The sequence below is a fragment of the Danio aesculapii genome, chromosome 18 (genome assembly GCF_903798145.1).
Source record: "Danio aesculapii chromosome 18, fDanAes4.1, whole genome shotgun sequence".
NCBI lineage: Eukaryota > Metazoa > Chordata > Actinopteri > Cypriniformes > Danionidae > Danio > Danio aesculapii.
Window position 1 is genome coordinate 4,010,218 of NC_079452.1, and position 17,528 is coordinate 4,027,745.

Genomic DNA, 17,528 nt, shown 5'->3' on the forward strand with positions numbered 1-17,528 from the left:
TAAGCCTTTCTATTAGTTTTTCTGCAGCTGCTTTCTTTGCCTCCAGAGTTGAGTCTCTAGCTTTATTTATTCTGGCGGTTGAAAGTTCTAACATAAGTTATATCATAAACCTGAAGTAGCCAATGCCATATAGGTAAAGAATTGGTCGGGTGCCATCTTTGGGCCATCATTAACTTTTTGTTTTCGTGGTCTTGTAATTAGTTATTGTGTATTAGGAAGTTGCAGACACTTTTTAACATGTTGATGGACTTCCAACTGAAAGGGAGTATTGAGTAGGGTGTTGGGCTTTCTTTTTGTGCATCAATCCCTCATAACAAACTAATTGTTGTGGTTACGAATTTTGTGGCTGACTGACATCAATGGAGGACGACCATCATCCAAACGCTGAAGCTTATTTTTTTTTCCCGGTGGATTAACTTCCAGAGATTAATTGTTCACCTAAAAATAACCATGTGCGCTAGCAAAATAAACACTGCAAATTTTGACAAGTATTGGGTTTTTGCAATTAATTTAACTAAACTATTTAGATTTGTTTTTTTGTGAAAAAACATATTTAAATTACCAAAGCCTTTTTTTTTCTTAAATCATGCGAATTGGTGATTTTTGTATGTCTGAAATATTTATAAATCAGAAAAATTGTCTCAAAAAAATTGATTCATCGCCTGTCATCAAAGCTTTCCTATTGCAAAGTTGTTTTTGTTTTAAAAGGTCCATACCCTTGCAGGAAACTATCAAATCATTCTCTTAATGTTAGTCTATCAGTCTAAGTTTTTCTAAGTAAGTATATAGTCAAAATGTTGAATGTATTCCAATTGTACCATAGAAGACAAATGGTCTGTGTTGAGATTGTTGTTGTTATTTTTCTGGACTTCAGCATCTTGGGACCATTGCTGTCTGAGAATGAGGAAGCTTTCAGATTTCATCCAATATATCTGTAAGATACTGTAAGTAGTGATCATAAGACTGACATGACACGTCTCATGAACATGGAGATTGTATGCATGCGTTTGTCAACTGTTATTAAGTGTCGTCATTAGCCCAGTTACATTATTATTAATGCAAAAGTGACATTGTTTGAGACGTCTTTATGACAGCTCGACATTACACAGACAACATAGCTGTCATAAACCTGTCCTAAACTCAATGGTCATGAGGCCATTATAATTGTCATTAATCTTTTTCTGATCACTTTTTTTTTTCAGTGGAACAAAATATATTTGTCATTTAAAAATTACTCAGTGAAAGTGTCAATACTCTTAAGTTATTATATGAAATATGATATGAATAATGAAATAATAATTTCATATATATGTAATGAATTTAAAGGACATTTTAATGACAAATTCAATTTGCACTATAGTTGAAGTCAAGAAAAATATTATTGATGCTGGTATAAAATTCATGATCATCATGTTTATGACAGATTTATGACAAGTCTTATTTTTTATGAGAGAAGATTTTATGACAAGCCTTTGCAATGTCAAGTTGTCATAACAGACATCTCAAAATCACCTTTGCATTGAATATGACCGATTAAATGACATCTAATAATAGTTGTCACGATCTCAATCAAATTCATGATATAACGGTTTTGTGACGGTCATATAAACACCCCTCAAGTGAAATGTAACTAAAATAACTGCATTTGAGAAAATAAACGCGAGAAGAGGTGTTTGGAATGACATAGGGGTGTGTAATTAACAACAACAACAACATTTTCTTTTTTGGTAAACTAACCCTTTGGGGGCACTTAACTGAACACCCCAGTAACTGTGACTTCACCCCATTAGAGACATTTGACAGCTAAGACAGGAAAAAGACTAATTCAGAGGGTGACCTGCTGGTCTTGAGCACAATGCAGTGAATGAGGGGAAGGCTGGGTATCCTGAGACCCAGCAGGTGTGGAGGGAGGGAGGCTTCAGCTTCATCGCTGTCGCTGCCTCCATGACACTGGGCTCATTTCTGTGTTTTAAGAGGACTGAACTTCCTACATTTCCTCACGGACGGGTGGGAACAGGAAGCCAAGAGTTATATCCGCCCATTTGCTGTCTGTGAGAGGTCACAGTTCACATTTGTCATACCTACGAGTCTGGCACTCTCAGTCGCTGCTGACCTCTCACTCACTTTCACTGTTAACTAGTGGAGTCATTCTGACCCTGGCCAACTGTACTGTGTTGGTATTGTTATTTGTATTGTTAGGTTCAAAGGTATTTCAGAGGCTAGTTTTGGGGTTAATACAAATACTGAGACACTGTAAAAATGCTGCGTTCCACGCAATCAATGTGTTAGGACAACATAAAGGAATTAAGTTTACTCTGTAGTTTTTACAAATTTAAGTGGATTAAACATAAAATAATTAAGTTGCCCCCCTAAAAATTATAGACTGTATAAGATATGGACATAGTATCTGTGATGTCACCCATTGGTTTCTAAAGACCGCAAAAGAAGCTACCAGTAGGCGTGGCCAAGCGTTGCCATTTTGTTCGCCCGTCATCGCACCGACTGGGGATACCAAACGGGCAAAGAGGCAGAGCGTGAGCAGAGCTATAGAGGAATTATCAACCTATGTCACACATGACGTCACACGGGTCCCCAGTTATAAAAAGAGACCAGTTGCAATAGCAAACATGTCGTGTTGTGTGGTAGGATGCCAAATGCCAACCACAGACATCTTTGGCTAAAAGGAAGCTGAATGGAGTGAGGACCTAATTAAAAATGCTCAACTCTGCAGTTCTCATGTTATATCAGGTAAGTTCATGCTATGCTGAATCATACACATTACTCGTTTTTAATTACAGCAATGATTTCAGCAAAAAACATTACATATGGTTAATTAAACTGCGAACACTGAATGCTTAAAATGAAATCTAAGTTCACATACCCTGCCGTACAGGTGTCGTTCGCTGTCAGAATGCAGTTTTGCTTGTTGATGATTACCCAGGCCTTGTATAGCTCCATTTTCTTTCCTTGTCTGTGGCTAGGCAGAACCTCAGTTTTTAGCACTACATAGTTTTTAATCTGGTATTCATGGAACATTATTTCTTGCACATGACCACACAGAACAAAATTGTAGGCATCCAAAGACTTGTAGGCCTTTAACTTTTCTCTTGTAAAAACACTTGGAGTTTCAGTGAGATAGTTGTATATTTTGTGCTGATGCTTGGTCATTTCGTCTTATCCAATATCCATTGGGAGGGTGCTATCGCAAATGGACCTGTCAGACGAACGCTGCTCACTTTAACGTTAACTTTGCCAAATCACTGTGGTTATCATGGGTGACAAGCTGTTACAATATGCTGAAAGCATTATGTAAATAAAATATATAATGTGTAATCAATATAAATGATCTCTAATACAACAACAAACTGTACCGCATCGGATGTCATTCCCTCCCTGTAAATGCTAGCGCTGACAGGTTTTTTTTCTGCAACCTCGCTGCACGGCCATCCTGAATGTTTACAAACATGGTAATTCGTCTGTCGGCGCCTGCTAGCATTTTACTCAGACAGGCTTTTTCTTGGGAGAAATGCTTAAAACTTTATTACCTGCGACTCGTTTGTGTTCTGACCACATGTGCTTGGTTGTATACTTTATTAATAAAGTGTTTAGACTTTTAAAAACACTGTTGTAATACATTGAGCCACTAAGCATTGTTCTTATAACGTTTTTCTACAGGAGGAAAATGCAAATTACATCCAAGTACAATATATATATTCTGTGTTAGTGAATGCAAGGCTCTTAATGAAATCCAGGCATAACACTGTATGACAATGCTTCAGATGACTGTTCAAGAGCCTATTGCTAATCAATCTGTCAGATTGTAGAGTGCATTCAAGTTCTAAAGAAAAATATAGATGATAAATGATCTTAAATAAAACAAATACATTTGTAGAGAAGGTATACAAGTATATAATTTCACTCACCTCCCTACTGAAAAAACAGCTTAAACCAGCCTAGACTGGTTGGCTGGTTTTAGCTGGTTGACCAGCCTGGTTTTAGAGGGGTTTTGGCTATTTCCAGCCTGGTTTCCAGCCATTTCCAGCCTGGTCTTAGCTGGTCAGGCTGGAAAATGACCAGCTAAAACCAGCTTGACCACCTTGCCAGGCTGCCAGCCAAAACCAGCTATGTCCAGCTTAAACCAGGCTGGTCAAGCTGGTTTTAGCTGGATTTAGCTAGTCATTTTCCAGCCTGACCAGCTAAGACCAGGCTGGAAATGGCTGGAAACCAGCCTGGAAATGGCCAAAACCCCTCTAAAACCAGGCTGGTCAACCAGCTAAAACCAGCCAACCAGCCTAGGCTGGTTTAAGCTGGATTTTTCAGCAGGGCTGGGAAATGGAGGCCACGTGAATGGTTTGTGAGCACAATTAAGGGCACCCAGCGCACCATATTATAAGATAATTGTAAGAAATAAATCCAAAAAGCAACTGACTGTGTAAAGCCACATAAAACAAAACAAAAATACGATGAATATGCCGAGTTTAGCTTACCCAGTGATGGGTTGCAGCTGGAAGGTTATCCGCTGCTTAAATAAACATATGCTGGATAAGTTGGCAGTTCATTCTGCTGTGGTGATCCCAGATTAATAAAGTGACTAAGCCGAAAAGAAAATGAATGAATGAATGCCGAGCTCAACGGCTAATTAGCCGGAATCAGCTGAATCAGGTGAATTGACGGCGACCAGCGAGACCTAGCTGTCACTCAAGTGGCCACGCCCTTAATTATGCAGACTTAATATAAAGGAAACGGATGAGTTATAAAAAAATTTACCCCCCTCACAGTTGTCATGAAGGGTAATATTAGCTATATGAACCAAAATTGTTCTTTGAACCAGGCTGTAAACACCTTTTTGTTCTGTTGTAAAGTTGGCCATTTTGAAAGTGAGGTCAATAGAAATCTGCTCCAATTTGGAGACAGGACTAGCAGAATTTTGATGAATTGCAGTTTCAGTTACTTCCGTATTTGCTTCACGTGGGAGAGCGGGAGGTTGCCGCTGACTGCTAAAAACTGATAATTGTATTGTTTCCCGCTCATTTTATATAAGTAGTTTGAACAACCAGCAAGCATTATTTGTTGAGTTTAATTGGTACAGAAATTGAACCAAAATAGAGTACTTTGACGAGTTTTGTACATCACTGTTGTTAATTTGGAAAGGAAAAAACTTCTTTAGTACATTTTTCTTCTATGGGAATTATTGAATATAATCAGGCAGCAACATATCATCTTGTGTTCAACAGAAGAAAGAAACCACATGAGGGAGAGTACACGTTAGGAAAAATGTTTGGTTTTTTTGCTGCTTGTTCAAACTAATTATTTGAAATGAGCTGAATCAACAATTCTTGAGTTATATTTGGGACAACTTAATTGTTTTATGTTCAATCCACTTAAATGTGTAAAAACAAGTATTTACTCCCGGAGCCGTTTACATCGAAGTTGATATTTAGCCACACCATGTTGGTGTCGTAACATCTAATTTTTACAAGGTGGGTCGTTAGTCCAACGCTCAACCCCCAAACTGGAAGACCAGGACATACACACATACACTAAGGACAATTTAGCTTACCCAATTATACTATAGTGCATGTCTTTGAACTGTGAGGGAAACCCACGCAAACACGAGGAGACTCCACACAGAAATGCCTACTGACCCAGCCAAGGCTCGAACCAATGACCTTGCTGTGAGGCTACTGTGCCACCATGCAAAAAAGAGCTTTAAAAAAATGGTGGCACACCTGATAAGAAAAAAATGTTCATAAACTATGACGGAAAGACATTTGCTAAATAAATTTCAACATACACATCAATAATGTCATGTGATTTTATTTTAACACATCATGTGACAGCAAAGTAGGCATGATAGGATGATATTAAAGGACAAATCAGCAAACTGACCACATTGCAAACATCTGAAATGTTGTTTTGGTCATTATAAAATGCCTTAGCAAAATGTCCTTTTTATTATTACCTTTATTTTCATTCCATTTCACTGGATGGAAACCAGGCTTTATTTGGACATGTTTTATGCTGTGTTCCAGTTTTGTGCATAAATCGAATTTGCATTTTTGGACATAATGTCACATTTGGAAGAGTGGCATATGCACAGGTTTATGTGCGCACACATTCGGTTTCTCGGAATCACACTTTCGCACATTTGTGAAATGATCTTATAAATAAACTAATTTAGAACAGTTTCTGCTCAACATTTTATAAACGAGGCCCCAGATAGTTTATTAACTTCTCTCAGCTTACCAAAAGGCAATTAGACAATAAGGAAGAGTCAGTGAACAAGACTACTGAACACACACCCTGCTATACCAATTCCTTTAATGCATATACACGAAAACACAAGCTTTGGTTGATAAATGCACTTTAATTACATTTTGATCTTGCGGCAAATAGTGAAAAGAGTGAGAACAGGAAATTAAAATGGCATCAATTTGCAAGTCGGCGTACAAAAAAATGGCAAAATTTGATATGTACAAAATATGTACAACAGCACTATATACATCCAAGAATTATAAAAATCATACATCTTTTACATCTCCAACACGACGGGCAATAGTTAGCAAGATAATTAAGGATGTTGTCTGGCACTTTAATCGGTCAGCGCTGCTATCTTTCTCCACGATTCCTTCAAATATCAATCACAGACACAGATATACTGTTTTACTTAAGTATCAAAAAGTCAGGGAGTTGCAGTAATGTGCATGGCTTTGTGGAAATTTATGGCAAACCATCCACAAATACATTAACAGTCACACATTAACACTTACATGCTCACAAACACACACACACACACGCTTCAAACAATCAAACAAATGTGTACAAATATATAGGGCACAAGTGTAAACACAATAAAACACACTTAAATATTCAGTATACAAAGATGTTGAACTACTGGCCTTAATAACACTTGCTGTTCTTTCAAACTCATTTTGACCTGACAGGGCTCAAAATTATCTCTCAAGAGGTGTGAAATGTGTGTTAAAATGGCTTTGGGCTTAATTACATGAATTCACTAAACCATTGGCTGCTAAATAAAAATGTATACTCTTAAATTGAATTGTAAGAATGATAATCTGATTCTTGTGTATTTGAATACAAGTTCATGATTTGCACAAATATTTAAACCTAACACTGTGTTCCATTCAGAAGGGCTCAAGTCCTAACCCAGGGGTGTCAAACTCAGTTTCTGCAGGGTTTAGTTCCAACATACCTACCTGTAGGTTTTAAACAAGATTGAAGGACTCAATTAGTTTGATCAGGTGTATTTAATTAGAGTTGGAACTAAACTATGCAGGGCTGTGACCTAGCAGGAACTGAGGTTGACAAGGGGCCCTAACCCCTTCAGAAGGTTTGCACTCCAGAGTGACTGATCTGAAGGGCTTAGGGTGTAGGGATGTGCTCTTTTAAATAGGGCTGGGTGATAAAATTGGTATCAATATTTATTGACTGAACATCATTGTCAATATCGATAAAAAAAAACATTCGGGATGTAGTTTCGATATGAAGTGCTGTAGTTTTATTAAAATGTGGCTGCTGAGCCCGCGCCTTGGAAGCAATGCCAATAAGCTTAGGGTGTAAGGTTGTCATTTCCAATGGATGTGTGCGACTTGCAAGACGCGCATATGGGAGCAACGTGCACATGGTGCTAGTGCATGTGAACTGTGTGCATTTTCCAGCCGTACCTATTTGAAAACATCTGAACTTTTCCAAATGTAATCGCACTGCGATTCATGCAAGTAGACCTAACCAATCTGCTTCAGACTTTGTATGGAATATACACATATCAGTAATAATGGCAGACTAATTACCTCAGACAAACACAGCGCATCCAAACACTGCAGCGCTTTTTACTTTTCTCCATAAACTTGCATCGAAGCTGCAGCAATGATTTGTCCGTTTGTCATCCTCTGCAAAATGATGGTCACCCAGTTATGAGAAACGCCAGGGAAGCCCATTGTAAATGGTCAAGGAATCCACACTGAAAAAAGTGTTGCATGCAAAACTGTTGCAAACAATTTATTTGTGTTGAATTTAAACAAACAAATTAAATTGAGCAATGTTCAACTTAATTTGTTTGTTTAAATTCAGCCCAAATAAATAATTTACAACTACTTAATGTAAAAAAATTGAGTAAATCTAAGGAATCATCTTTGAATATTTTTTTTCAGTGACTCGCTTGTCACTTCAGGTCAGAATAGCAACACCTGGGGAAATGAGTGCCGTATAGCAGCAGTGAGGAGATTGAAAATAAAAAAAGGATGTAAGGATGTCGCCAGAGTGGCTTTTTGGTTTCTTTTCTTGTGCATCCCAGCCATTAGCACCCCATCTTAAAGATTTTGTTAGTATAAGGGGTATTATAGTCTTTCCACTTCACAATTTGTAATGTTGTAATATGTATTTGAATAATGATGGTTGGTTCCTTTACTTGAAAGCTCAGATTATTATCATAATGAGTTGTTGACAGAGTTTGAGGTTTACTGTATCATTTTTAAAGTTTGCTTTGATTGTTCAGTATTTACACTTTACCACATTGGACACACTTTGTAACATTTTATTTATCAAGTTTAAGAGTCTCCTTAACACTTATGTTTATTTTATTGTAAAGAGATCAGATAGTTTGTTTAAATCTTTTTGTTTTTGACCATTAAATGTATTCGCCTTAATATTGTTGGTAAATTAAAATAAAGTGGTTAAATAAAAAAATCTAATATTCCTAAATGTATTGTTAAAAATATTCAATAATTATCGATATCGAATGATATGAAACATGATATGGTGCTATTTTTTTTTTTTTGCAATATCGCCCAGCCCTCTTTTTGAATTTAACACAGTGTACGACACCAATCAACCACGTTGCCTAAAGATTCATCAAGGCCTGAAATGTACATCAGTTGTAACCTTTGAAATCCTTCATTCTGAAGGGTCCTTCTAAGTGATCAGTTTTGAGCATGGAATGATGCGTCAATATGGCAGCCATGATTGTTTTCATTGTGGAGGGCAACTGGCTTGAAAGTGCCAGTGATGAGAAATCCTGACATAAAAAAGCCAAGCGCTCAGTGTGAAACAGACAAACAGTGCCTCATCATACTGTTGTTTAGAAAAGAACTCTTATTTGAAACAACTGAAAAACTTCTGTTGAAGGATACACATCCTTAAAGTATGACATCAATATGATCAAATGCATTTTAAATACACTAAAATCATTAGACCCTGTTTAGACCATATGTGATTGATGAAAAGGGGGCCTGACTGTTTTGTTTTTACGCATCATATTTTGTTTATAATTGAATGCTCCATTCACATGATGTGTCAGCGTTAATGCTTAATGGAGGGCATGACTGAAGCTTTGTGCTGACACGACTGTCATAATGACAACAGCCAATCACAATCACTATACACACCATATTCACCTGCTGCCTCTGTCAACTTTTTTTCAAGCTTGGTCCCTCTAGTACTAGTCCAGAAACACTACCAGTCAAAGTTTGGGGTCAGTTTTTTTTTTCATGTTTTTTAAAAGAAAATTATTGTTCATCAAGGCGGCATTTATTAAATATATAGTTAAATATTTATAAAAAAAAATTAAATAACTACTTTTTGTGTGTAGTTTCAAATGAAATCAAATGGAAAAAATACTCCAGTCATTATTGCTTTTATTACTATTACCAGTAATATTAATAATAATAATAATAATAATAATAATAATAACAATAATAATTTTTATTAGAGTAATTTCTAAAGGATCATTTGACTCTGAAGACTGGAGTAATGAAGCTGAAAATTAATTATTCAATTAATGATTAATTATTTTTGAACAGTTATTTTATAGTGCAATAACATTTCACAATTTTACAATTTTCACTGTATGTTTGATGAAACAAATGCACCTTGGTGAGCAGGAGAAGCTCATTTTAAAACATTTAAAAATCCTACTGACCCCAAAGTTTTGACCGGTAGTGAACATACAGTGTTCAGCATAATTGAGTACAGCCTACTTTAAAAATGAATACTTTTATCCATTTCTCAGTAAGCAATGTATTTTGGTTTATTTAAACAAAACAGACAAAAAAGTCACCAAACATATTCAGAAATTGAAAGATAACACAATTAAATTCAAGCAAAATATTGCAAAAAATAAATTACATCCTACAAAATGTCAACTCAATTTTTTTATTTTTTAGCTTTTTACTCTTTTTAAAATTTGTATTTAATATTTTTCTCTAACATACATTTGTGTGTACTAGTTTTTGAACCGTTATCGTAATTTATTTAGTTAGATAAGCTCCAGAATTGGTTTTAGTACTGACTAATCTAATGTATATGCACAAATATAATATTGTATAGCTTCCTATTAAAAATATGAAATTAAAAGAGAGATTTGTGAGGGGTGTACTTATATATGCTGAGCACTGTATACGCGTAAAGACTGATCTCAAAACAGTGAGTGATTACCAACAGTGATAAGTCTTTCTTCCATTTTGATAAACTGCTATTCTGTGGTGTTGCAAAAATGTGATCGGCTAGTGTATGCACCAGTATATTTGCATAAAGCAAACTGATTGGCTGAAACCTGTGTCTGCTTTTAGAAAAAGTTTAACGTTTTTGAACTTATTCCACAAGCAACACACCCAATAAGAATCAACAGACCCACAATTCAGTTAGGGAATGCTTGACATCACTCCATTCGAAGTAATGGAGATGCAATAAAGCTGCGTGAATGGGGTTTAATGGTCAATTCTTTGTAACAGTGCAGTTTCACACTGAGTTTGTCTCATCTTATATGAAAAGTGAAATATCATTGGGAAAATATATTTAAAAATAAATAATAACATTTACAAGAAATATTTGTCTCAATTTGCCTACCAAGTGTGTCAAAACGCAATTCTGAACCCCGTCTGTCAGTTTCTTTAGATGATTGTGTCAGTAATTCCCTTCAATATTTGAACCCTCTCAGATGTCTATAGTAGTCAACAACTGAAGTGGATCAAAAACGGTTTTAAAAATGGTCCTAAGACAAGAATGTGTTCAACAGTTTTAGGAAAACTTTTATTTTTTTTTATTATCCTTTTCAAATGTTGACTACTGTAGAACACAAAGCTCAAGAGTCCAAGGTTCACCAGCAGAGGTTGATTTAGATGCATCAACTGCAACAAACCATGAAGTCCAATTCCTTCCTAGTAGTCAAAGTGCAGTCACACCTCCAGTTCCTGGCTTTCTGCATAGTGGAAACGGTTGAGTTTCTCCCGTTCGCGGTTGCAGATGTCCAGCTTTGGGCCGTGGGCTGGTTTTAGAGCTGGAGAAGGTGCAGGCGAGGGGGGGAGAGTGAGCTCAATCTCCTCGCTGCACCGCAATGGCATGGGCACAGTGGGCACTGAGGTGGGCACAGTCTGGGCAGGAGGCAGTATGGCCACACTGTGGTCAAGATTTCGAATGAGAGTGCAGAACTGCCTCTGGTTGTTAATGGCGTTGTCGTCAGGTGCTGAAGTGCGGAGTTCTTCTTTGGTCCGGTGGCGGTGGTGCAGACGGGACAGCAGTAAAGCACACACAGAGCAGCTGCCAGCCACAAGCAGAGCAAATACACCTACCAACACCATATAAACACTGAACCCACTTGCATTCGGGTCTGACACTGCTCCTGCAACACCAAGAGAAGCAGAGATCCATCATTTTAATGCTTTTTCACATTGTATTCACTTTTATTGTGACTCTCAAACCCCTAACCTTGACAGTGTGGTTCATGACATGAATCCTTGAGGTTCAGACACTCATTTCCAAAGTAACCCTCGGGACAGACGCATTTGTAGCCTCCTCCTGTACTGAGGCACGGCATCTCCTTTGGACAGGGGTTGGGATTGCAAAGATCCAGTTCCGTCTAAAACACAAGAAATGTAGTTACCTTTTACTGAATAATCAGAGAGTGGAACCAATGCAGTATTTGGCTTGAGCTGCTTTATCAATAATCCTCAATCCAACTAAAGAACATATAAATACGAGTGTACTACTCTTGCCTATCCAGACCTTCAGATTTCATTGGCTATATGGACTCCTCAGAGGCCATCTGACTATCAGGTGAAGCCACCAATCACAGTTCATTTTCTTCAGTGTTGTGTTTAAGGGGACGTGAAAATGTAACATTGTTGTCTTTACAATAATACACTGGTGGATTAATGTCTTCGGCTTATTTTAAAGAGTAATTTTTACCCTGCACTGTACAGTATGGCTGCTTTAGTTTGGTTTGGTTTTGCGTTTCTACTGCAGTTTAATGCTGCTTAAAATGGGTGGAATTACTCTAGTTGTTGCCGTGACATCATCGTAAACATGATAGAAACAAAACCTCGACACAAGCCAACTCATAACACAAAGGCAATGTTCTACAGCAGTGGCTGCATGTAAATATAGTGGATTCGCTTTTAAATGGTGAATATTTGGTGTTGAAAGGCACAAATCCAATACTGCTGGTAGTGAAAATTCTCTCAGTCCAATTGGTGACCAGCAGTGTATACATCGCGTTTTGTTAACAGTATTGTTCGCTTGAAACCTCAACCAAGATTGTACTAAAAGAATGCAGTGGAAAAGCCTTCAAAAGTGAGCCGTACCTAACTGAAACTGCGCCACCATGCAGTGTATTGTGCTGTAAAATACACACTTTTTTGAAAATTCAATGGCTTCATGGCTAACCTTCACAGATTTAAACAAGTTAATTTTTTTCTATATGAGGGTGGCTGTCATTATGTTTCTCAATGGAGTGTCTCAAAGAAGTCCAGAAGAATTCATCCAATTGGATCATGACTTTGTAGAGCAATGCTCAATTAGAAACCTCTCAGGAGTCTTTCTGCATAAAACAGCGTTTTAGTCATTTCCATGGAACTGCATTTGTCAAAACTACAAAGAAAAATCTTTTAGAGCTATGGCAAACGTACCCCATGTCCTCTGGGTTAATTTCGTGGTTTTTTCTTTTTTCTTTGCAGCACAGGAAGAGATTTAAAAGGAACCCTCTGTATTAAAATTTGTTTGACTTAATATAAGGTAAATGATATAAAATATGTAGCGCAAAACCCATGAAATATATTCATTATTTAAAAAAAACATTTCGGATTATGAGGGCCACTATTGTTTAAGCTGGGCTGTGCATTCAGCATCAGTGATGTCAAATGGTTGCACTCTGTGAGCCACTGGTGCTGACTGTTGCTATTTTTACCGCAACACAGCTCTGAAAATAAATATGAGACATGATATGATGCCACATTGTGCAACTATTGGTGTTACTTTGCTTTTCTTGTTGCCTTTTGACTAAAAATGTATGTTATCTAATATAATAAAAATTATCCATAGTCCAAAATAAATGTACAATATTAAATAACAAATATTAAGAGACATTATTTGTTATAAGCAATAGAAATTTTAGGGGTACGTTTAGTAGTTGCTCCTTTCCGTGAAGTTGCATTGACTGTCTCAAAGCTGTAGCAGACTAAGTCAATGATAACAGATTTATTATTTTTGTTGAAAATATCCTTCTGAAGTCCATATATAAATTCAAGTTTTCGGTTTGTTTTTTTACACATTGAAAATAAAAAGTCCCCTGTTGTAACACATAAATAACATTTAGAAATACCATACACATTGCCTTATAATTAAGTCCACACGGAATCTGCGCACAGAATTCTGCAGATTTTTAGCCCATAATAGTTTCTGTTAATTGACTTCTGTAAATGCGAGTAAAATGTGCAAAAGACCTGCATTTCGTTGCCTTGTTACCTGCATTTCATTGCCTTGTACTTGTACGTGTGTGATGACAATAAATTGAATCTAATCTAATCTAAACTTATATTTATTCAGTTTTTTTATTAATTTCAGTAATATTATTAACAAATATAAAAATGTTGATATGATTTATTTACAATACAGTTTGTAAAGTAATATTTTCTGTTTCTGTTTTCTTTTAGTAGATATATTATATTAGAGACTTGCTTTGTTTACCAAATGAAGTGGATCTAATTGGATTTGCATTGTAAACATTAAATAAAATTTAAAAAGGTGTTACTTTTTATTTAATATATTAAGGTTTTCGTTATGATACTGCCAAAATCCTTCCACATAAATCCAGAGATTTTTTTTTACAAAATTCTGCGCAGAAATAACAAAAAATTCTGTCTGGCCCCACTTATGATCTACAATTTACTGTATTTTTTACACAATGCCATGCAATCACAAAACTGAAAGAATGAAGCAGCTTGATCTTATAATAGACACAATGGTAATAATAAAAAACGTGATATTATGATACAGCAAGAGGGGAAATGTTAAATTGAACTGGCTTTTCATTTTATTTGCAAAAATATTTACAACAGTTAGCATTAAATAAATTGTAGCTTAAGAATAATAATACTTATAGACAAATATAATAGAAAATGGCTGCATATCTTTCACTATAAAACAGACTGCTTTTTTATATCTTTAGCTCAGGGCTCAAGATTTATCCATATATAATTGCACTGGTGCCACTAACGTAACTTTCTCAGTTGGTCGCATCTGTTTTATATAGTAATCATAATGATTTTCCTTCAACCGTCAGTCTGCTGTGAGCTCGACATTATGAGGAGCTGTGCAAAACAATCCCACCCACATTTTCCCCTCCAAATTCTGTTTTGCTCTGGAATTCATCATTATACCAAAGGTTTACTCAGACTTGATGCAATTAAAGCTGAATAAATTGCAGAATCCTGTGGTGAAGGAAACGAAGCAAACTCTCACCTCACAGTAGGTGCCCGTGTATCCCAGCTGGCATCTGCAGAGCAAGCCTGTGCCACCCTGACGCTCCACACACTGCCCTCCATTAACGCAAGTGTTGCTGTCGCAGGCATTTACTGCTATCTGGCACAGTTTACCAGAGAATCCCGGCAAACACACACACTGCGAGTCCTGCACATCACACACAGACGTTAGCTGTGCTGAAGCATTACTGGCTAAATGTCAAAATGTCTTCACATCCTCAAAGAGCAAGAGAGTTTATCAGCGTGAAGCATTTCTTACCTTACAGTGTCCTCCATTCAGACACAAGCCCCGACAGCTACTGTTCCCTGTTGAATAGATGATATTTAAAAAAAATCAATAGCCAACCATGTGGAAATGCTGGGTTTCACTGAAGAAAGAGACTAGCTAACTACATACATCAATAAAATATGAATCTACAATGACTGTGTGAACAGACTATGGTAAGAACAAACTCGCAATGAGTTCACTGAGAAGTCATTTCCCACCAGCACTGAATCTGTCATGTTTGATAGAAAGTTAAATCACGTAGGTTTTTTATTTTATTTATTTTTTAGGGTTTTGTGAAAGCACACCACATGTGATGTTGCAGCTATGCTATATACTCACAGATGTCACAGTTTGGTCCTGACCAACCGGGCAGGCAGTCACACAAATATCCTCCAATGAGATTCCGACAGGAGCGGGCATTGACACACACTCCAGTCTCACATTCATTAGTGTCTAAAGGTGAGGAAGAGGCACGATAATGAAGTCAGGCTATAGTTAGCGTACCATCATATTACTATATTTACAATATACTGCATGTACAGTTGAATACAACATTATTATTATCTTTTGAGGTTTTAAATCTTTTTCAAATACTTCCCAAGTGCTGTTAAAGAAATTAACAGCATTTTTAACAGTATTTCTTATTATATTTTACTTCAGGAGAAAATCTTGTTTCTTTTAGTTTGGCTGGAATAAAAATGTTAAAATGCAAAGGTCAGTATTATTAAGCCCCTACAGAACAAACCACAGTTGTCCAAAGACTTGCCTAATTAACCCAACTTGTGTAGTTAACCTAATTATCCTAGTTAAACTGACTAACTAGTAAAATATGCACTGTCCTCATGGAAAAGACAAAAAAAAATTATTAGTTATTAAGACTTAAATTAGTTATTATGCTTAAAAAATGTGTTGGAGAAAATCTCTCTGTTAAACAGCACTTGGCCATTTCAATGGTGGTCTAATCATTTTGCCTTCAACTGTGGATATATGTATAATTGGCATAGTATGTAATACCCAGGTGAACTTTGGCAATATTTGCCAAAACCTGCAGAATATTAATAACGGATAATGTGTTCACAATGCCACACATTTAAATTGACCTACAATCCATTTCCAATGTGTGATCAATGAAGCAGAAGTAAAATCTGCTACAAATTTAACATCTTTCTTGTTTGACTGGACTGTCATTATTAAAGACTTTAAAAAACAATCCTTGCATTGCATTCTGAAGGGCTCATCATATGCCCTGATCCCTTTGAAGTGTTTACTTTCCAGACAGCTTTGGATGGAAGCACGCACTGCTCTGTCATATACATCACAAGTTAAACCTGTGCAAAGACTCAGAGTCTGCAAATAATTATTCTGCACGGTTATAATCTACATTCGTTAATCCTTCCATATACCTACACACAACAACTGCCTTACTAACTATTAATAAGCAGCTAAGTAGATGCTAATTTGAAGCAAAACAAAAGGTGGTTTAAAGTTAACATTGAGAATTTCTGCAAAATCTAAAGGATGAATATATTTTAAAAACTTAGAATTGACTGTTGGCTGTTGAAGTGATTTTGACTTAAATTTGACAGCCCTCAGAATATTTTCTGCCAGGAAAATTATGTATTTAAATAAAGAGCCAATCCACTGCTTTAAAACAAAAAGTAATGTATTCTGTCACGTTTATTTTTTCACCTCTTGAATACAGATAGTTTTAATCAACACTGCAAACTCTGACAAAAAAAAGACAAAACATAAAAAAACAAGGGGTTCCCGGCCCCGGAGAATGATAATTTTATCACCTAGCTCAGTGGTCCTCAACCACCGGTCCGTGGATCAATTGGTACCGGGCTGCACAATAAATCATTCATTATTTCTGTTTTATTCTGAATTCTGAGTCTGAACAATCTTTTATTTTGAAAAGTCTTTTATTTTGAAAAATGACTGTATTCTCTCAGTTACATCCCGGTCACTTGAGCGCCCAAATTTAACCCACAAGCAGCAAAATGAGTAAGAAACAGATGTCTTTGGAAAGTTTCTTTGCTAAAGAGAAAGGCCCAGTGAAGGACCCACAAACTGCCAAGGAATGGATCCGCAACTCATTTGTGAACAAATCAGGTGAATCCAGCATCGCTGTGCAAGAAGATCAACTGATGGAGACCCCAAATGACGTCAGCCTTTTAGGGGCCGTTCGCATATGGCGTATTTCTAGAGTTTGCACAAGTTTTTTGTTTCCAATGGAGGTGCGCGACTTGTGTGTACAAGCGCCGTGACGCACTCGCACCAATGAACCCCAGGCCACGAGCGCACTGCAAGTCACGTGACAAGAATTGACCGATCAGCTTCAGCTTGTATGGAATATACACATTTCGGTAAGACTAATTATCTCAGACAAACACAGAACACACAAACACTGCAGTGCTTTGTACTTTTCTCCATAAATAAAACTTGTATCAGAGCGACAGCAATGTTTTGTCAGCTTGTCATCCTCTGAG

At 36.7% G+C, this 17,528-nt stretch overlaps 1 protein-coding gene across 1 annotated transcript in view; it reads right to left on the reverse strand.

Annotated features, from left to right (window-relative positions):
- Positions 1-10,194: 10,194 nt before the first annotated feature.
- LOC130246151 (protein jagged-1b) overlaps positions 10,195-17,528 on the reverse strand; it is a 110,728-nt gene continuing 103,394 nt past the window's right edge. Inside the window, exons 10-14 of the mRNA XM_056479044.1 lie at positions 15,379-15,492; positions 15,031-15,077; positions 14,752-14,919; positions 11,722-11,872; positions 10,195-11,635 (exon numbers count right to left, since the gene is read on the reverse strand). Of these exons, the coding sequence (XP_056335019.1) occupies positions 11,193-11,635; positions 11,722-11,872; positions 14,752-14,919; positions 15,031-15,077; positions 15,379-15,492 (923 nt within the window). The 3' untranslated portion in view covers positions 10,195-11,192. The remainder of the gene's footprint in view (positions 11,636-11,721; positions 11,873-14,751; positions 14,920-15,030; positions 15,078-15,378; positions 15,493-17,528) is intronic.